This window comes from Oryctolagus cuniculus, chromosome 13 (assembly GCF_964237555.1).
Source record: "Oryctolagus cuniculus chromosome 13, mOryCun1.1, whole genome shotgun sequence".
Classification (NCBI taxonomy): Eukaryota; Metazoa; Chordata; class Mammalia; order Lagomorpha; family Leporidae; genus Oryctolagus; species Oryctolagus cuniculus.
The window spans coordinates 63,561,523-63,583,126 of NC_091444.1; the positions used below are offsets into that span (position 1 = coordinate 63,561,523).

The 21,604-nt window shown below is 43.6% G+C and overlaps 1 protein-coding gene across 7 annotated transcripts in view; it reads right to left on the reverse strand.

Annotated features, from left to right (window-relative positions):
* The window catches only part of AKT3 (AKT serine/threonine kinase 3), a 307,020-nt gene that overhangs the window by 7,097 nt on the left and 278,319 nt on the right, over positions 1–21,604 (reverse strand). For all 7 annotated transcript variants that reach the window (XR_007909725.2, XM_070055614.1, XM_051820802.2 and 4 more), the window contains 2 exons: positions 19,989–20,076; positions 5,371–5,473 (listed from right to left, as the gene is read on the reverse strand). Coding sequence is in view for 6 of the 7 variants with exons in the window: in XM_070055614.1 (XP_069911715.1) it covers positions 5,371–5,473; positions 19,989–20,076 (191 nt within the window). In the remaining variant the exon portion in view is untranslated. The remainder of the gene's footprint in view (positions 1–5,370; positions 5,474–19,988; positions 20,077–21,604) is intronic.

Below are 21,604 nucleotides of genomic sequence, written 5' to 3' on the forward strand. Positions count from 1 at the left end.
AGCCTGGTGCCTGTCCTGCCTCAGCCCGCCTCTCCACATGGCCAGCGCTCGACTCCTTTCTGCAGGAAGAGCAGTTATGGCTGGGTGTCGGCTGACAATGAAAAGACACGCTTCACTCTGTCACTTCAGGAACAAATTCATTCCATTTCTGAATACAAAGAGATCTAAATTTCACAAATAGCCCCAGTTAGGGCCCGTGCCTTGGTTTTCTGTTAAACCCATGAAATGACTCAATCACTCCAGCTCCCCTTTGCTGCCTCAGGCTTGGTGGCAGAGTCAGGGAAATATCTAACGAACAGAGTCCCAGAAGGAGCTGAGAGGCGGGGCGGGGGCATGGGCTGTGGTGAGGGGAGCTACAGGAAGTGGCAGGTAGCACTGCAGCTGTCTCCAGACACAGTCTGATGCACCCAGGCAATGTATATAAATAAGTTCCAAGGCCACCTACGACACCAGCATCCCACAGGGGCACTGGTTCGAGTCCTGGCTGCTGTGCCTCCGATCCAGCTCCCCGCTAATGGCCTGGGAAGACAGAGGAAGATGACCCAAGTGCTTAGGCCCCTGCCACCCATGTAGGAGATGCAGATGTTGCTGGCTTTAGCTTGGTCCGGCCTCGTCATGGCGGCCATCTGGGTAGTGAACCAGTGGATGGAAGATTTCTGTCTCTCTCTCTCTCTCTACCTTCTCTTCCAAATAAATAAATAAATCTTTAAAAATAAATAATTCTAAATTTCTGCTATAAAAGGACTCTCATAGGATACAATGATGACAAAGAACATGAACTATGTTTTTAAAAACATTTTCTGGAGGAAAAAAACCCAATATCCAACGCCACATGCTGCACACAATCGCTGGATCCAAGGAGCATCAGTTGCCTCATTTTCTTACAGCACCTACTTAACAGATGTAATAACATGCAACAAAAGCCACCAGATCTCAAGAAATAGACTGGGAAGGCAGAGGACCATTAATGGATGTAACGAAAGACGACACATTCTAAAATCTGTTCTAATTAATTAACACCAGCGAGGACAATCTGGCCTGTTACTGCAGCTGTTTGTAGAAAAGGGAACATTCTGCCTAACTGCTGATTTGTTCTAAAAAATAACTCCATTCTGTTTTATAAAAGCAAGGTGGCAAGTGGAAAGACAACTGCTCACAAATGGTACTACTGTGGGCTCTGATGAGCAAACCTTTGTGTGTTAGCAGTGACGGAGCTGCAACGGCTTCTCACCACCCCACTCCTCAAAGCGGCACGAAGAGCAGATCATGTTCAATGTCATCACAGTTCAAGGTTTTACGGATTCTCCTTTTATCTGCCCCATGAGGCAATCTACCATATAGCCAGAGACTGTCAAACTAAAACTACTTCCTGTGCCCTGGGTGCCTTGGCAGAATCAGGAGCTGCTGTTAAGAGCCACGGGCCCAAAGCACGTCCCGGCTGGGGCGCGCTGAGCCGCAGAGGCAGCAGCAGAGGCTGCACCCCAGAGAAGCGGCTGCACACACCGCCGCCTGCTGCCGCCGCGGTGCTCCAGGAGGCTCTCGTCCGCCTTTCCTCTCTGGGGAGCCTGAACAGGGAAACGAGGGCGAGTCGACAGTGCCCTGCCTGCCCCTGGACGGTGCTCTGTAGGGGCAGGCGCGGGCGACACTGTGGGGCTCTCCTTTTTGCACTGGCCAGGGCCCAGACGGCTTTTACGTTGTTGAAAACCAGCTGAGAAACCAGGTTCAAGTTATGTTCTAGAAACTGTGCTGGGGACTTAAAGCACCTTCTAACACCCAAATCTCATTTTAGAAGTTCTAAAAAGTGGCCCGTAAATGACGAGTCCTCATCAGGACAAGTGCCACACGGGCCTGGAGCTAAGGCTAAAGCGGGTAAAGCGGATTCTGCAGAGAGTGGGTCCTTGGCAGGGCTTTGGAATTCCAATCAATCACGTGCAGGAACCGCCCAGCTAAGGAGGTTCATGTGATGCCTTATTGGTAGCCCACGTTAAAGGGCGCTCCTCTGGCTTTTCCAGTCCTACCCTGCTGGCAGGGTACTTTAGTCCCCACAGCCTCTACTCACACTGCCCCTGTCAGCAGGTTGTGTGTTCCACTGGGCCTACTGTCACCATCCATGTGGCAGATCTCAGAACAAAGCACTGCTGAAGGCCGGTTAACCCAACTTAGGCAAAACTGCAAACAGAGCTGTTCCCGCTCTCGCCGGGCCCTAGTGCCTTCCCCAGAGCGCCGCCTTCTCACGTGCACGGCTGCACAAAGACTGGGCGCTGTGAGACGACCTGGCCTCGCACCACAACGCCTTTGCTCAGAGGACAACATGTCCACCACATCCTAGATCCAGTCAGCGGCAGACGTGGCACAAGGCAGGTTTCCCAGGGCTGAGTCCAGGGCTTTTTCAACCTTACTCTATCTCCCAAGCTGGGATTTCAATGGTTTTGCTGAAGTAAAACATCCACTCGGCTTTTGCATGCACACCGTCTACCTCTCTATGCGAATGGAGCTCTGTCTGTCTGAGCTGCCCCAGTCAGAGTCCACAAATGCCAGAAGCTCTAGGTACTAGGAAAGGAAGTGGTCAGGGAGCACCAAGGCTGCGGACAGGTTCACATCAGGACCTTCGTATCCCAAGGCCCACTGCGGCTCTCGAGAGGAGGCAAACAAAGCTCACCCAGGCACCGCTGGGGACAGTGCCACCTGCACGGGCTGGGCCTCCCCTCACCCTGAGCTCCCGGCAGCTCGCCACCAGCTTCTTCACGCGCTCCTGGAGTGTGTACCGGACTCCTGCCCTGGGGCAGGCGTCTGGCTGGAAGCTGGGCCAGAGATGAGACAGACTAGCTCAGCCTTTGCACTGCTGTCAGGTTCTAGTGGCAGAAACAGCAAAGCAACAAAGAACCAGAGAAAACGCAGCCGGCAAAGGTGCTAACGTGAACTCAGAGTTGGGGGGGGGGGGTGTCGGCAGACCCCGCTCTTCAGACCGGGAGGTCAGAGAAGGGTCTCCAATAAGCGAGCCCTTGAACTAGGAGCTGAAGAGGAAGAAGGAGCTCCTCCTGCAGACACCCAGGACAGAGGGCATCCTAGGCGGCGGGAGCAGCAAATCCCAGAGTTGGAAAGGACCGCGCAGTGGGGCACGTTCAAGGTGTGGTCAGAACACGCGGGCAGCAGCGAAGATGCAACAGAGAGAGGGGAGAGCAGCGGACGAGGCCCAGATCAGACAGCACAGTGCAAGCCGGTGTGAGTAATCTGGATGGGCAGCCACTGGAAGCTTTTTTTAAATTTATTTATTTATTTATTTATTTATTTTTGACAGGCAGAGTGGACAGTGAGAGAGAGAGACAGAGAGAAAGGTCTTCCTTTGCCGTTGGTTCACCCTCCAATGGCCGCCGCGGCCAGCACACCACGCTGATCCGATGGCAGGAGCCAGGAGCCAGGTGCTTTTCCTGGTCTCCCATGGGGTGCAGGGCCCAAGCACCTGGGCCATCCTCCACTGCACTCCCTGGCCACAGCAGAGGGCTGGCCTGGAAGAGGGGCAACTGGGACAGAATCCGGCGCCCCAACCGGGACTAGAACCCGGTGTGCCGGCGCTGGTAGGCAGAGGATTAGCCTAGTGAGCCGCGGCGCCGGCTCACTGGAAGCTTTTAAGCAGAGAAATGATGTGGTCTGATTAGGGTTAGGGGCAGACCCAAATGACAGGGCCTACCAAATGCTCTACGGTGGAAACTGCCCAGGGGCTGATCCGAGCACTCACTGGGGTGGCCCAGCATTCTGGACCATTACACTGCCACAGTCCATGGGGGCACCTGAGGCCAAGGCCTGTGCTCATTATTTCTGTTCAAGTGGTCCTTAGCTGCTCGCCCGTGACTTCACAGGCTTTTCTGGGGGTGTTTCTGACTCTCAGTGATTCTGAAATCTCCGCAGTAGCACACCAGACAGAGTGGAAGCCAACCGCTCCACCACCACAGCCCACTGCACAAGCTGTTTCCCCTGCTCGGCCTGGGCATCAGCCAACTTGGGAAGCCCTGCTCATGGACTTCTCGTTGGGTTTCACTTTCTTTCACTTATCAAATGAACAGTTCTTGCCTTTTTGCAAATCTAAAGAAACAAAAGTACACATGTGCACACAGTTGCGTCTACATTTTCAGGGTGGTTAGAGTTCCCTTGATGGAAGCTCATGGTCCCAGATTAAGAACTCTTGGCCCCAGGGACTCCTCGTTTGCCATTTGCCATTAAAATTTACTGACTACAATCTTAACTGCAACAGTATTTCATGTCAACCTTCCCTCTGATGGATACTCAAAATGTAGTAGCACCATCAACTAAACTGTGTATTAAAAACAATGAGAATGGATGCTTAGTCTAGCAGTTAAAATGCCCACATGGCACACTGGAGTTCCTGGGTTCAGTTCTCAGCTCAGGCTCCAGACTCCAGCTTCTTGCTAATAAAGCAGACCCGGGAGGCAGCACTGATAATTCAAGTGACTGGGTTCCTGCCACCCATATAGGAGACCTGGATGGAGCTCCTGGCTTCTAAATTTAGCCCCAGACCAGTGTGCTTTCTCTTTCTCTCTCTCTCTCTCCTGCTCCCCCTCTTTCCCTCTGCCTCTCAAAAAGTTTTTAAAAGGCAAGAGAGTGGGGGGAAGAAAAGGGACATAAAGGAAAAAAAAGAGAAAAATATGATGTTATTGTGTGAACCAAAAGTGTGACATTAAAATTCCTGCAGTGATTCAAATATTACCCCAGCTCAATCCTATCTACACTCGTAAGTCAATGACAGACACAGACCTTTGTCAGCATGAGAATGTTTAAAAATTACGGATGATAACCTTTCCTTCTTGAAAATCCACTTACTTATGGTAGTTCTCATACTGCGAGGCACATACTACTACATATGGAACAATCTGAAGTGGTGCATTAACAATTTTAATAAATCAGAGTCTGCACGTATCAAAAATTACTAGCAAATTGTGTCTTTACAGGTATTACTGCTTAAGAGAAAGCTCAGTAAAAAGGAGTGACTCAATTTAATGCGAATCTTAAAACTATTCAGGACAGGAAGGTGGCGTGGGGAACAGCAAGACTGGGCCAGAGGAGGTCTCCAGCGCAGACCCCACCCGCTGACGTCAGATTCCTGCTAGAGAGCAGTGCGCAAGACAAATCAGCCTGCGATTCTGTTACAAGTTTTCTCTATAATTTTTTCTACCCAGATGAGCTTTCCCCACAGCTACCTTGTGTTATTTCCGCCCTGGGAACTCCACATTCTTAAATGGAAAGAAGTCAGTCATTGTGGAATTTGACCTAGAAAGTATCAAATGCTTTTTTTTCCAGGAAAAATTTTTTCCAGTTACATTAGAATGTTATCAAGTGCCTTCCAGATCTACTTACATTTCTCAGGTGGCGTTATTGTAATAGTCTGAGCTGTAAATTCTTCATCAAAGTATCTGGTATCTGTCTCAGATGTTACTTGAGGCTTAAAAGGAGGTACAAGCTGTAAGAATAAAGAAGAATACTATTAACCAATTTCAACCCAGAAAAACTCATTTCCAGGCTAAAATTAGAGAGCAAATAATGAAATGAATAGTACAAAAGACTGAAGGCTGAGCCTCTGTGTGAGGCAGACGCGACAACAGCCTAAACACACGGTGGTGGGGACTTGGTTCCACATAAAGTTTGAGGGACCATGTCAAACAGAACAACGGTGAACCACGGAATAGAGCGGAAGGAAGGTACTGAAAATCCATCCTAACTTCTCTTCTGGTGACATACAGGCCAAACCGCACGGTGACCAACCACCGTGACAAGACACAGGCTCGTCCTGCAGCAAAATCACAACCCTGCCGGCTTTCCTGTGTTTCTCTTCTTGGTACTTGGCTGAAGAGGCTGTTAAAAAAGTACAAGTTAGTAAGCTCGTCCCTACCTCACAGACGGGAATGCTGCCTTTGTGCTGGGGTTTCTCTGGGGCAGGTGTAATGACGACGAGGGTGTGTATGTTGTTTGCGTGTCTCTGACTCAGAAGGTGAACAGAAAAATGAAGCAGGATGAGGACAGACAATGCTACAGAGGGCAGCCTGTGATCCGCACGGCCAGGAACATCCTGGGCAGCAACGTGGCATTTGGAGAGGCTTTAAGCTCTCCTGTAATCTGTTGAAAAGTGTCTTAAGATGTATTTCAGTTTTTTAAAGTTACAGGTAGCGTTCTCTCAACTGTCGCAGCTTTTCCTTAACTGGAAGGCACATTTAGATTTTTGGCCTCAAAAGGAAGCACACGGTAAGAGCAGGGCAGGGGTAAGCAAAACCCACTCCCACTGCCCCAGAGAAGTCCATTTAGGTTAAAAGAATTTCTCGGGGTGAACTTTTGGCCAGAAGGATGAGGATTTATTTTGTGAACATCTGTACAGTGGGGAGTCAGAAGGAAATCACAACCAGAATTCCAGTCTCCCAGTTCCCTCCCAGGTATGGGCAATTACCACCTCAGTTTTCTAAAAAGAAAACCATAAATTCTCCAGTGTTCACTGCCCCGGTGTCCTTGTGTGTACATGTGTGACGCTGGCAAAGAGCCTCTACTCATGACTGCGTGGACGAGTGACGGCTTCCGTCTAGCAGGGGAGTGGCCTGCGTGCCTGAGCCAGTCATCCTAACAGAGCAGCAGGTTTCTGCTCCCCGGCAGAGGAACCTGTTCCTGGTAGATTCCCGGCTACAGAGAAAGACGTCACACTGTTCTTTAGTAGCCATTACCAGCTGGTAACTGGAACCTGCATTTGCTTCCATCCCGAAAGAGACCCTGCGGTCACTGTGGACGTGGCGAACAAAAAGAATGACAAAAAAGCAGAGACTTAAAATACTCTGTAACATGTGCCATAAGCTAAAATGTGGCCCTTTGTTTTGAAAACATGCATTTTTAACTGTGCTTGACCTGATTTGTTAAAATGTACTCTTTCTAGACAGTAACTTAAAGATTTCTGCCTCATTATTTAACGTAAATTGGTGACAGTAAGAGTGGGAAAATGCATTGATCTAAGGCCAATTGTGTGTGTCTGCTTCTGCAAAACTGTTCCACAACATACCAGTTTCTGTGACTCTGTGAGACTTGCATTCTAACGCGGCAGGCATGTCCAGTGCTGAATGGCACCGAGCAGAGCTTGTGCTCTGACTGCAGGTCAGCACTGGGCGCTTATGTTAAAAAGAAACCTGTAGACCTCACCTGTTCCTCAGGGCCAGGGCCCTTAGAAGCAGGAGCTCCTTTTGGCTCCTGCTCCCACCCAGCCATCCGAGGTGCGTGTGGGTCAGACATCTGTGACCCTGGGCAAGCCAAACTTCCCTGCCCCACCCCACCCCCATGCCTGCTGCAGGACCAGCACAGCTGAGTCCAGCACTGTCAGTCCCCGGGGCAGTTACTCGAATCCCTTTTGGATCACGGTCACCTCCAAAGAGCCCTTTAAAGCCAAGGACAAAATTTTGTGTGTAACACTAGGGGATGCCAAGAATCCCCATTCGAGTACATCAAGTACTGTCTCAAGAAAGCAGAGTTGTTTGTGAGTATAAGACAGTAAGGATTTAAAATACAGTTTAACTGGGGTCCAGTGCTGTGGCTTATTAGTAGGTTAAGCCTCTGCCTGCAATGTCGGCATCCCAAATGAGCGATTGTGGAGTTCCGGCCGCTCCACTTTTGGTTCAGCTCCTTGCTAATAGCCTGGGAAAGCAGTGCTTGGGCCAAGTGCTTGGGCCCCTGTACCCCCATGGGAGACCTGGAAGAAGCTCCTGGTCCTGGACAAAGCCTGAAACTCTGAACTCCACCCGGATCTCCCACATGGGTAGCAGAGGTGTGTTAACAGGGAGCTGGATCAGAAGCAGAGCAGCCAGGACTTGACCAGTGCTCTGATATGGGATGCCAGCGTCAAAAGCAATGGCCGAAGGTGCAGCGCCATGACACTGGCCCCCTGCTTTTGGTATCAAGTAAGTACCAGCTTCACAGAATGAGCTGAGATATCTTCCCTCATGTTCAGCTTCCTGGAAGAATCTGTACACAACTGATACTGTTCCTTAGATGTCTGGCAGAAATGGCAGTGAAGTCATACTAGTCTCAAGTCTTTCTGAGGGAGTTGAACCACAAACATAATTTCTTCAACAAATACATGTTATTTGTAATCTCTATTTCTTCTTGGTAATTTGTATTTTTAAACAATTTTGTCTACTTCAGTTAATTTCTTAAATTTATTGGCATGAAGTTATACATAATAATTCGACATTATTTACTTAATACCTATGGGGGGAGCAAAAGAAAAAGAAAAAAAAATACCCATCAAATCCTTAATAGTATCACCTCTCTATTTCATGGTATTAATATCTCTCTTGTCACTCTTCTATACAGTCAGGTCAGAAATATGTCAGTTTTTTTTTTTTTGTTTGTTTGTTTTTTTGTTTTTTGGTTTTTGTTGTTTTTTTTTTTTTTTTTTTTGACAGGCAGAGTGGACAGTGAGAGAGAGAGAGAGACAGAGAGAAAGGTCTTCCTTTGCCGTTGGTTCACCCTCCAATGGCCGCCGCTGCAGCCGGCGCACCGCGCTGATCCGATGGCAGGAGCCAGGAGCCAGGTGCTTTTCCTGGTCTCCCATGGGGTGCAGGGCCCAAGCACCTGGGCCATCCTCCACTGCACTCCCTGGCCACAGCAGAGAGCTGGCCTGGAAGAGGGGCAACCGGGACAGAATCCGGAGCCCCGACCGGGACTAGAACCCGGTGTGCCGGCGCCGCTAGGCGGAGGATTAGCCTAGAGAGCCACGGCGCCGGCCGAAATATGTCAGTTTTAAAGATCTTATCAAAGAGGCTGGTGCCACGGCTCAATAGGCTAATCTTCTGCCTGTGGTGTCCGCACACCGGGTTCTAGTCCCGGTCGGGGCGCTGGATTCTGTCCCGGTTGCCCCTCTTCCAGTCCAGCTCTCTGCTGTGACCCAGGAGTGCAGTGGAGGATGGCCCAAGTGCTTGGGCCCTGTACCCGCATGGGAGACCAGGAAAAGCACCTGGCTCCTGGCTTCGGATCAGCGCGGTGCGCCGGCCGCAGCAGCCATTGTGGGATGACCCAACGGCAAAGGAAGACCTTTCTCTCTGTCTCTCTCTCACTGTCCACTCTGCCTGTCCAAAAAAAAAAAAAAAAAAAAAAAGATCTTATCAAAGAACCAGTTTTTCCTTGCATCGATCTCTATTATCCTGCTTGCTCTTCATTGATTGATGTCCCAATCTTTGTTTTCTTTTTTCTACTTACAGTACACTTAGTCTTAGATATTTTTCTAGTTTCTTAAGATAGAAACTAAAGTCTCTGACATTAGGTAGGCCTGTCTTTTTCTAACACAGTCATCTGGTACCATAAAATTCCCTATTTAAGCTATATTTTACAGTTCGGTTTGTTTTCATTTCTAGCTAGTTTAAACTATTTTCTGATTTCTCTCTTGATTTCTTCTTTGACCCATAGATTGTTTATAATCTCTATAGTCTTATACTCTCTACTAAGTTTTGCATCATACATTTTGTAGTATGCATAACTCATTGTTAGATTCTTTATGAAATGACGTCCTCTATTATTATTAAATGATTCTCCTTATTTCAAGTAATATAACTTGCTTTGAAATCATATATTAATGCAGCCACTCTATTTTCTTTTGTTTAGAGTGAGCATGGCATATAATTTTCTATTCTTTTGCTTTTAATCTACTTTTATCTCATATTTAAAGTTGATTCCATGCAAGCAGCAAATAGTTGGTTCTTCCTTTTTACTCAGCATGGTAATCTCTGTCTTTCAATTGTGCTATATAGATCATTTACATCTACTGTCATTAGTGATATGGTTGGTATTAAATTTACCATATTGCCATTTGTTTTCCATTTTCCCCATATGGGACTTTGTCTTGAACTAATGCTATATCCCCAATTCCTAAAACAGTTTGCCACATAGTAGCAGTTGACAATATTGGCTGAATAAATGAATAAATCACTCAATATTGAAGCTGAGTGGGATGTCAGAGAGCATGTTGTCTACCTTTTTAGAGATGAGGAAATTAAAGCTGACATTGGTGAAAAGGCTTGCCAAAGATCATACATATATAGCAACTGAAGTAGTAACAACCTAGGCCTCCTGATTTCATGGTCTTTCTGACTACAGCACTTTGGATGAGAACTGCTTTTGCTTCTGATTGCTTCTGCAGACATACATAAAGTCAAGATATTCATGTTGGAAGATCCCCCCCCCCCCCCAACAAACACACGCACACACAGAAAGGAAGACAATCTCATAAGATTTAAACATTTATAGAGGGACGTAAAGGCCCTACATTGTATTTATGGGGAAAGTTAATGGGTAAGGCTTGAAAGAATTCATCCAGCATTCGAATAGAGGCATTCCCACAGAAATGATTAGGGATGCCCAGATGTTGAACTTTATTATAGATTCCCAGCATATAGTTCATCTTTACAACAATTGAGCAAATTTCAAACACTGTATTATTAGGGGCTAAATTGTGCCCCCTCTTCCATTCATATATTGAAGTCCTAACCCCAGTATTTCACAACAGATTACATTAGGAAATTGAGTGTTTAAAGAAGTGATTATTAAAATGAGATCTCAGGGTGAGCCAACTTGACAAGTGTTCTTAATAGGGAATCTGGGCACACAAGCACTGAAGAAAGAAGATGAAGGCAGGGAGGAGACAGACATTTTCAAGCCAAGGACAGAGACTTTAGTAGAAACCAAGTTTGCACACTTTGTGATCTTGGGCCTCAAGCCTCCAGAACTGTGAGAAAACAAATTTCTATTGTTCAAAGCATCTGTCTGTGGTATTTTGTTATTGCAGCCTAGCATACCACTACATTAGTTTCCTGTTCTGGTTTTAAACCAGTATCTTTCCTTTCTTCTTTCTTTCGTCTGGCACTTCTCTCAAAACACTCCTGCATCACCCAACACAAGGTAAAATCCCATTTAGAAATGATAAAGCATGTATCAAGTCAGAAGCATTTAACTGTAAATCTCAGCTTTTGTGTACTAAATTAATGAATAGCATCATTAACTGTAAACATTTTCTTGACAAATTAAATGGAAACATATTAAACTGAATAGTTCTCAATAATTCAAACAGGAAAATCAAAGTTCTGCACTCAAGCCATCATTTTATTTTACTGAAAAGACATGTTTAGAGCTGGGTTGACTTGTGTAGCCTCAGGTGCATATAATGGCAGCAAACTGGCAGCTCCTTTAATTCTTCCCACACTGATCCTCTACCAAACTTTCGATGTTACCAAATCACTATCATTCACTATATTTCTAAAAGTAAATATTGTGTGCTTTTTTACAGTATAAATAAAAGAACAAAGAGAAAAGGAATTCTCTTCAATTTGTTAGAATTTTGAGAGGCAGGCGTTTAACTTAGCAGTTAAGACTCCTACATGCCACATCTGAGCACCTGGACCAATATCCAGCTCTGGCTCCTGGCTCCTGGTTCCTGTGCCTGTAGATCCTGAGAAGGGCCATGGTAGCACAAGAAACCGGGATCTGGACGCCCGCTCCAGAGACCTGCACTGAGTGCCTAGCCCTGGGCTTCAGATCATCAGAACAGAGAATCAGCAGATGGGAGCTCTCTCAACCTGTCTCTGTCCATCAAATATATTTAAACATTTAATTTATTTGAAGGGAGCATAGAGAGAAAGAAATGAACAAGTCATTTGATATTTCTCATATGACTGTAATGGCAACATAAGAGTATGAACAACAGTCTTTGAAGGTCAGTCTCCCCAGATCTTCAGCAACAAATCATATGCTGCTACCAGGTATTTATAGTCTTTCCTGTATTTCCAATTCCAGGTGCTTACGCAGTAGAAAGCAGGACTTAAAATTTTCCAGGAAAGCTGACAGAGAAAGTGAGTACAGTACCTTAACTGACTTAGAAACCGTGCTATCACCATCACTCTGTGTTGGCATACATGAACCAAAAAACTGGCAACACAGATATCTGCATGCTTAGATTTGCCACAGACAGTAATCTGGTACTATGATTTTCACCTCTTTGAAACAACATGAGAGAGCAGCCAAACTTAGATGGGGATTCTGGCTTATTTAATCTCTTTCTCCTGAAAAACTGACTTCATCATGTGGGTCTGGAAAAGCATGGATATAAAGCACATTTATTTCTAACATCTCTGAGGCCAGACGAATTATGTTATTTGAAGACCTCAGTTATACTTGAAGAGGATCCACTCACAAAGATCAAGGAGTTTTCATTAGTGAAGCATAGGGAACTTTTTTGAAAGGCAAGGCAGTAAAAAGACATTGTTCCTGCCGGCGCCGCGGCTCACTAGGTTAATCCTCCGCCTTGCGGCGCCGGCACACAGGGTTCTAGTCCCGGTGGGGCGCGGGATTCTACCCCAGTTGCCCCTCTTCCAGGCCAGCTCTATGCTGTGGCCAGGGAGTGCAGTGGAGGATGGCCCAAGTGCTTGGGCCCTGCACCCCATGGGAGACCAGGAGAAGCACCTGGCTCCTGGCTTCGGATCAGCGCGGTGCGTCATTGGAGGGTGAACCAACAGCAAAGGAAGACCTTTCTCTCTGTCTCTCTCTCTCACTGTCCACTCTTCCTGTCAAAAATTTAAAAAAAAAAAAAAAAAGACATTGTTCCTATGGAAGTGTATCTAAAAAACTTATTTACTCATTTTCACTTTAAGTCAGATCAGAAGCGAGGAGCCACAACTCAAACCAGGCACTCCAATATGAGATGCAGGCAACCCAATCACTGCACCAGTTGCCCAATCCTCTAGGGTGGTGTTTATGGAGAAGCTGCACGCATTCTAACTCTTAGGACCTCACTTAAGAACCTAGTGAGACAATCAAAATCTTTCTCCTCCAGCTGATTTCATAAGCATTATGTAGCATGGGCAGTGTGGCAGCCATTAATCACTATTTCTGCTTAGAAATGTTCAAGAGCATGAACAAAAGTTGAATGAGTATATAAACTGGGGAGAAATAACATACAGACAATTCCCAACATATTAACTGGTTTTGCTACAAGCCTGCAGGTAAGCTGGACAGAATTTAGGCCTTATTTCTAGAGACCTCCACTCTGCAGAAACAGTTATATAATATGGGTAAGATTCAGGCAATAAAACTAAGGCTTATTAAACCTAAAATACTGGGCCAAAATATATTAACTATATTAAATCTTCCAAATATTTATAATTTAATAAGGAAATTCATATTGTATTTCTGAGAAGATTACCAAGAACATTTTGTTCTAGTCACTGCCTTAATATGACACCCAATCAACCTGCATAGAAGACCAGTGACAGGGAACATCTGGGCTGGGGGATAAGATTTTGGTGAGAAGGAAAAATTAAAGGTTTTGAAAGCTTAGGAATAAGAGGTAACAGTTCGATTTGGGGCAGAAACACAGGGAGTCATTTCTAAGATACACAAGGAAGCCACTGGTGAAGAGACCCATATTTACTGGGAGCTACTGTGCCCAGCCGTGGACTAATTAATGGAGTGATGAAAACCAACTGGAATCTTACGAAGGATCTGAAAGACATAAACTAAGTTTTCAAGGCTCTGGCTCCACAAAAGGACAAAAAGATGGAGAGAACACTGCAGAAATTCTCTCTCTCTCTCTCTCACACACACACACCCTCACACCCTCCCTTCTGTAAGTCAACTGGATTGGACACTAGCAGCTCTCCTTGTAGGTGGGTACTGGATAGTTAATCAGAATGGTAAAAGGCAAAGAAATGACAAATGGTATTATCTGTTATCCTGGTAAATTCTCAGTTAAGTGTAATTTTAAATGATCTGAAATACTCTATTCTCTAAGAAGTACAATAGAAATAGGGTTTTTTTGATATCTCTTCTTTTCAATGTTTTTCAGTTGAATTACAAAATATATGCATTGAAAAAGCCTTACAGATCCAGTCTGTTTCTTGTTTTAAAATGAAGAAAAAAAAACCCTGAAGTTCTCAAATCTCGTACTAAAATTATCCTAAAGCATAATAATATGACTCAAATTCCAGTGAGTTTCAATTCACTGCTAAGTGTAGGCTCCATGGCAGGTCCTTTTGTCTGAGTGCCTGGGTAAGCAGTCTACTTGGAGAATCCCCCGCCACTTCTGAAACGGCACTCATCAAACAGAAATGTGAATATCCTGCTTGTTTGTGGGTTCCTCCACTAAACTGTGAGCAACTTGAGGACAAGGACCTGATCTTAGTAATATTTGCATGCCCAGGATTTAGCATCATATTTGATAAAGATGGGTAAGCACTAAAAGTTTGCTGAATAAACACTAGAAAAAAAAAAAAAGAAAACATCACTATGCCATAGGAAGAGAAAGGTCCTGTTTGGCATGCAACAACATGTAAGTAGCAAACACTAAGTTTTTTTTTTTGACAGAGTTAGACAGTGAGAGAGTGAGAGTGAGAGAGAGAGAGAGAGAGAGAGAGAGAGAAGCCATCTTCCACAGGCTTCCCGGGCCACAGCAGAGAGCTGGACTGGAAGAGGAGCAACCGGGACAGAACCCGGTGCCCCAACCGGGACTAGAACTCAGGGTGCCAGTGCCGCAGGCAGAGGATTAGCCAAGTGAGCCGCGGCACCGGCAGAACACTAAGTTTTACTTCTGGTGATGGCCAAGCAGCTCTGATGGCATCAACCCTCCAACAGACAGTTATAAACTCTGGAAAAAATAAGAAAAACTACCTGAAGCTCCTGGGAAGCAACTAAAAAGATGTAGGTATTGAAGGAGGATTGGACACTAGGCAGAAGAATATGGCACTGAATTAATTTCCCATTTCTGTGGCTTTTTTTTTTTTTTTTTAAACCCTTGCTATCTCTCTTCTGCTAGCGTTCCTGGTATATTCCTCCAACCTGGCTTCACTTATGAAGACAATGAACAGTCACTGTAACATCCGCATAGCTTCCACCAGTCACCAAACTCTCTGACTAGAATTTTCAACCACAAAGTAGAATGTCAAGAACCAGAGGAGCTCCACCGCGACATCTGTATGATACTGCACCAAGCATTCTGGTCTATGTTGCACAGCCAACTTCCATTCCTGACCATGGATATTTTCCAACACTCAGTCACAGCCCTTCCTGTTCTCCCTTCCCTGCCACACAAACTTCCTCTTCCCCCTCTCTCAACCATTCTCTCATTCCTAATCCACTTCCACAACTCTAAGTCACCTCAGAATTTACAGGCAGCCACATTCATTCTTGCTCTCACTCCCAAGGTACTGTCTATTTCTAGCACTGAGACAATTCCAACTGAAACATTAACTCAGTAGTACCCAAACCAGCTATAATCCTCCTCCTTTTTTCTATCTCCAAGTATTTTCTCTAGTATTGTCAGATTAAAATACCAGTTCCTGTTTACAACATCCATGGAATTCAAACGCCTCTGTCATGTAACACTTGGATATCATTGCAGTAGTCTCTAAATGAGATTCTCTTTTCTAGACTCTTTTCCCGTAAATCCATACCCAAAAGAACTAAGTGGTCTAATCAGTTCATGCCATTTCCTTAGCGGATCAAGCCAACATAAGCACTGAACTTTCCAGAAAACTACACTATATGTACAGGCAACTCTTCATTTTTTACACCTAGGTTCTATCCACCATGGATTTCTGGTTCCTGAAGTCAGAAGACCTTCATGCATTTTATTCATCATTACTTTTTTCTTGCATTTCTCCTTTTCTGAAATGTCACATGTGTCCCATTTCTAATTCTATATTTCCTTCAAATGCACCACCATTTCCAAACCCAGAGAGATCATGCCTTTGAGGAATAGCTAAATTAGCCTTAGAAAAATAACATGGGATGGGCATTTGGTGCTGAGGTTAGGATGGCACTCGAGGTACTGGCATCCTATACTGCAGTCCCTCAGTTTAAGTCCTGACTCTGCTGCTGATCCAGATTTCCACTATGGCAGATTCTGGAAGGCAGTACGTGATGGCTCAAGTAGTTAGGTTCCTATGACCCAACATGGGAAACCCAGAAACTATCTTTTTTCTTTCTATTTCTGCCAAATAAAAAAAATCAGAAACATGTTTTAAAAAATAATAATATAGAAAAAAAATGATGCAAGTATGGGTCTATATAAAGGAAGGGAGAATGCTAACAGTAAGCATGTAGCATTTTTAGTCATTTCAAAATAAAATGATCTAAAACAAGACCTAATTACCTTGCAATGTGATATTTATTAATATGCTAAAGTAAAATGTTAGGAAATGAGAGCATAAAGAAAGGAAAAGAAAAGCACGTGCCACTGCATACGGTGTGGTGGTAATCACTCCAGGCTGACTGTAGGAAGCTCAATGTGTTTATTGTAAACTCTAGAAATAACACAAGGCTCATTGCTTAGATGTCAAGTCTCCCTGAATTTACCATTAGAGTCAACACAATCTCACATAAAACCCCAGATTGACAAATTGAACAGAAAACGTATAATGAGATCTATAAAGAAATCTATGTATGTAGATAAATCCATACTATAAAATATCCTGCCAGATAAACTTAAACCTGAAGGTACTGAAAGGATCCTAATCTTGTACATGACTCAAACAACTGTCCATTTCCACAAAGGAAGCAAGAAGCAAACTCAGTACCAGAGCCCAGCTCCACCACATCTGGATCACAGGCCTCCTGTGACTGAGGTCAGCCCACCTTCCACTCTGCCTATGGAATAACTTAGATCTCTTCTAAAGATACCAGTATCTCCTGATGGGCCTTCATTTCCACATTTGCTGCAATGCATAGAATGTAATAAATCCAGCAAAATAATAAGTTTCCCAATACTTATTGATAAAAATACCTGATCTCAGAAATGAGTTGACCTCATCAATGTCACATATAATTAAAGATACAGGGCTCTATAAAATATTTGATTTTATAAATTATTTCATAACTTACACTGTCAAAAAGCACTCGAGAATTTTTACTGAATTCATTAAAATAGCTACCGGAATCAGGCTAGTTCCCATCATTAATTTCTTATTTGTCGTATGATACAAAGCCAAATGGGGCCAGCGCTGCAGCTCACTAGGCTAATCCTCCGCCTGCGGCGCCGGCACACCGGGTTCCAGTCCTGGTCAGGGCGCCGGATTCCGTCCTGGTTGCCCCTCTTCCAGTCCAGCTCTCTGCTGTGGCCCAGGAGGGCAGTGAGGATGGCCCAGGTCCTTGGGCCCTGCACCTGCATGGGAGACCAGGAGGAAGCACCTGGCTCCTGGCTTCGGATCGGCACAGTGTGCCGGCTGTAGCGGCCATTTGTGGGGGTGAACCAATGGAAGGAAGATCTTTCTCTCTGTGTCTCTCTCTCTAACTCTGCCTGTCCAAAAAAAAAAAAAAAAAAAAAAAAAAAAAAGCCAAATGACCCAATCACTTTTTAGAAAGATAGAAAGAGACTCAAAATTTGAGGATGCTGCTACCATGCTGTTGTTCCTGCAAGTAGGTAAGGATGGCAGAAACACCAGCGCACAAGTGACATCCAGGACACCATGAGTAAGCCTGTATAGCTACTGGTCCATGATGAACACACTGTTCAAGGAAACATGGCTGTTTCCCAGTCGTGCTTCATTATAAAAAATACCACCTTAATATCTTTGCTCAAATGAAGTGGCACCTAACTTTATCAACTGTAACAACTTCAACTAGCTTCTCTGATCTATAGGTCTCTTGTGGCAACTGGTTTTTCCCTGCCCAACTTGCAGGCTCCTCTCATTCAGGTGCTGCCACGAGGCCAAGCACATGAAACACCCTTCCTCTGGGCATGTGAAGCCAGGTGGGGCAGAGAGGGGACGGCCTTGCTTCTCTCCCGAGACGCTGGCTGGGTTTTCAGCGATTTTCCTGAATGCTGCCAAACAGCATCACGAGTAGTTGAATGTTAACAAGGAAACCTTTGGAGCTAACTTACTCTCCTCATACACTGAACGTCTACCTTCTCTGCCCCTTCTTTAAATGATGTTCCAACCACTATCTCTTAAAGAAATGTGGTTCCCCACCCCTCCAGCCTATGCAAAAGGAAGGACCCGTGCATTGAGGGGATGATACTCAATTGCAGATTACAGTTCTGTGTACCAAAGAAAACCTCAATCTTTCTTTGCAGGTATGATCAAAGTGTACTGACCTGATGAAAACAGTAAACAGCTTGAGGCTTTCCACATACCCGTGCATCATTTAGAGTACATCACGGATGACAGAGAACATAAAATTGCCCACATGAAGTTAAGAAACACTTAGAACATGAGAAAAAGGGTTACCTGCTTCTCAAACACATTGTGAAGGATCCAACCCCCACCACATGGTAGAAACACAAGATATGTCAGGTGCTAATGTGATAGAATCATTTTAAACTCCTAGTTACAAAGAATAGAAAGAAAAAATACCATATTCCTAGGGCCAGCACTATGGCACAGTGGGTTAACCCATAGCTTGTGATGATAGCATCACATACCAGAGTGCCAGTTTGAGTCCTAGCCACTCCACTTCTGATCCAGCTCCCTACTAACATACCTGGGTAGGCAACAGATGATGGCCCACATACATGGGGCTCCTGTCACCCTCATGGGAGGCTGGGATGGAGTTCAGGTTCCTGGCTTTGGCCTGTCCAGCCCTGGCCATGCAGCCATTTTGGGGAGGTGAACCAGCAGATGAAAGATACCATCCCACCCCTGGAACTCTACCTTTCAAATGAAATAAATCAATAATAAACAAAATCAATTCTTAAAAAAAAAGCCAACTTTGCAGAATATGTAATTAAAGATAAATTTTAAAAAGACAAAAATAAGGGGCATGTGTTGTGGTATATAGCAGGTAAATCCACTGCCTGTGACACCAGCTTCCCACATGCACTCCAGCTCCAACTGTTCCACTTCTGATCAGCTGCCTGCTAATGCACCTGGGAAAGCAGCAGCAGATGACTCCAGCGCTTGGGCCCCTGCACCCACATGGGCGACCTAGAAGAAGCTCCTGGCTTTCACCTAGCCCAGCCCTGGCCCTCATGGCCACCTGGGAAGTGAACCAGTGGATGGAAGCTCTAACTCGGCCTTTCATATAAATAAATAAATAAACCTGAAAAAGAAAGATGAAAAATGAAAAATACCATACTCCCTGTTACCAATAATATGACAGAGAAATGAGGTTATGTGTGTTACTTCCTCACAGCTCACATGATTATTATTCTACCTTTGGGAGTTAATACAGACAAAAATACTTGGCACAAAACACACCCTACATAAATGTGTTTACTGATAAATATTTAAAAGAAAAATATGGAAAACGGAATAAGCTGAAAACTAAAAATAATAAATAAAAATCTTATAGTAATAACTTTATACAAACACTTGAAGATCAACATCAACAGATATTAACAATATCTGAAGGAACTAAAAAAGATGTAATGAACACAATTTCCTGTTCCTGAAATTAAGCAAAAATTGTAGCCCAAAAACAAATAAGCAGATTATAATAAAAATAAAGCTATATGCACTTAGCAGCATCCATTTTGCAAGCAATAAGATTACTAAAAATAACAAGTCACAAATAAAACAATAAATTTACAATTTTGTTAAAATATTAAACTAAATGTCTTTAAATTCTTTTTAAAATATACTTGTACATATGAATCTGAAGAATTCAGTTTAAAATTAAAGATAAAAGTAAATTTTAAAATTGTGATTTCTTTGCTATGAAGTTTTTCTACAGAAAAATACAACATTGGATGTTAATTTTTGCTTAATTAAAAAAGGAAAAATAACAAATTATTATAGAGGAAAAAAGAAAAAAATTAATTCTTGACTTCGAATACAATTTCAAGAGTTATTTGAGAAGTCAAAATTATAGATAAAATATTAGGCTACAAATATCAATCACTTAAACATCAGAATTAAAACAGAAAACACTATTATATTATTAGATTTTATTTTATACATTTTTTTCTATACTTTCATTTTAGCACAGTAGCTAAGAGATACATACACCATGCCTTGAAGATATCCTACCTTTTTATCATATACATCTTGCCAGTTTATTCCAGAAAAGAAACTATGTCTCATAATTTCTTTTGCATCGTCTGGTCCTCCACCAAGGCTATGAGGACAAAAATAAAATCAAATGAGTACAAAACATTTCCATAAGCCCAATATAGAATAAAGTTTTATGAAAGTGCAATATTCTTGGGATAAATAACAATAAAATGTAAAGCTCTTACTGTAGGATCTAATTTCCTTAATGTGCTGTTATTAAAAACTAACTTCACCACAATTTAGTGTTTGGAAAAGAGCAGAGGTTTGGAGACAGACCTGAAAGAGGAAACCACTTTGAAACTGACAATGAAAAGGTGGTTTAACCTCAGTCTTCTCATCTGTAGAGTGGAGATCACAGTACCTGCCTCGTGCAATATCAAAGAGTTAGAAGTAACATAGGTAAGCACCTACCACAACAAATGGCATTATCACTGTCAATTCTATAAACCAAATTCCTTTTTAAACAACTCAAGTCAAACTGTATCCTTGTGAATATAAATCTGAAATAATTAAATGACTGGTCATAAACATAATCTGTGGAACAATGCTACAGATAGAAACTCACAGACTACTTATCATACCACAAATGAGTTCCTCTGAAACACTATTATTAATCTATGAAATATCATTACAATGTAATTTGTAATGTAACCTGTAATATAAATTAAAAAACTTAAAAAGACCCCATACTCCTATTTTAAATAAGTATTCTTATTAACCAGTATCTGACACAGTAAGAAATTCAAGTGTTTTCTGGCTCCTCAGTTTATCATAGTACATATTAGTTGCTAAAAATGAAAGAAAGAAACCAAGAGGGAGGGAAGGAGGAAAAAAGACAACATGGGAAGAAAGAAGAAAAGAAAGTACAGAAACTTAATCAAATCTTTTACTGATATAAAGGACATGAAGCACATTTACAAAGACAGTAAAATACACAGCACTCTCTACTGTAAATTGGCCAACTGACTCGCACAGAGAACTTGTAAGTTTTGGCTGAATTCCAAAGCCACTTATGTTCTGATGTGAACACTGGTTGATTTTTTTTTTAATGTTAAGGCTACATCAGAGACATATATCAGAGTCTCACTTATTTGCTAGTTGCAAGAGTCACTTTTTTTGCTGAATGGTTAATAATTTTGGAACAGCAGGAGGAGAACATTGCAGCCAGCTGAGATGCCCACAACCCGAATCAGAGCACCATTTCAAGTACTGTCTACTGTGCCTCTGATCCAGCTCCCTGCTAATGTGCCAAGGGAGGCAGCAGGGAAGGCCCCCTGCTACCCACATCAAAGACCTGGATGGAGTTCCAAGCTCCTGGCCTTAGGCTGGCCTACCTCTGGCTATTCTGGGCATTTGGGGAGTGAACAAGCAAAAGGAATATATCGCTTGCCCCTCTGTGTCACTCTGCCTTTCAAATAAATAAATAAATAATGCTTTTGGAACCGTGTAAAATATTTACTCAATTTTTTGGTAATTTACAATGTAACAGATGTAAATTCAACATACTTTAAAATTTAATTTGCAATATTAACACTTCTTCATCACTTTCTTAAGTCTAAACAACCAACAAAACAACAAATCAAACCCCAACT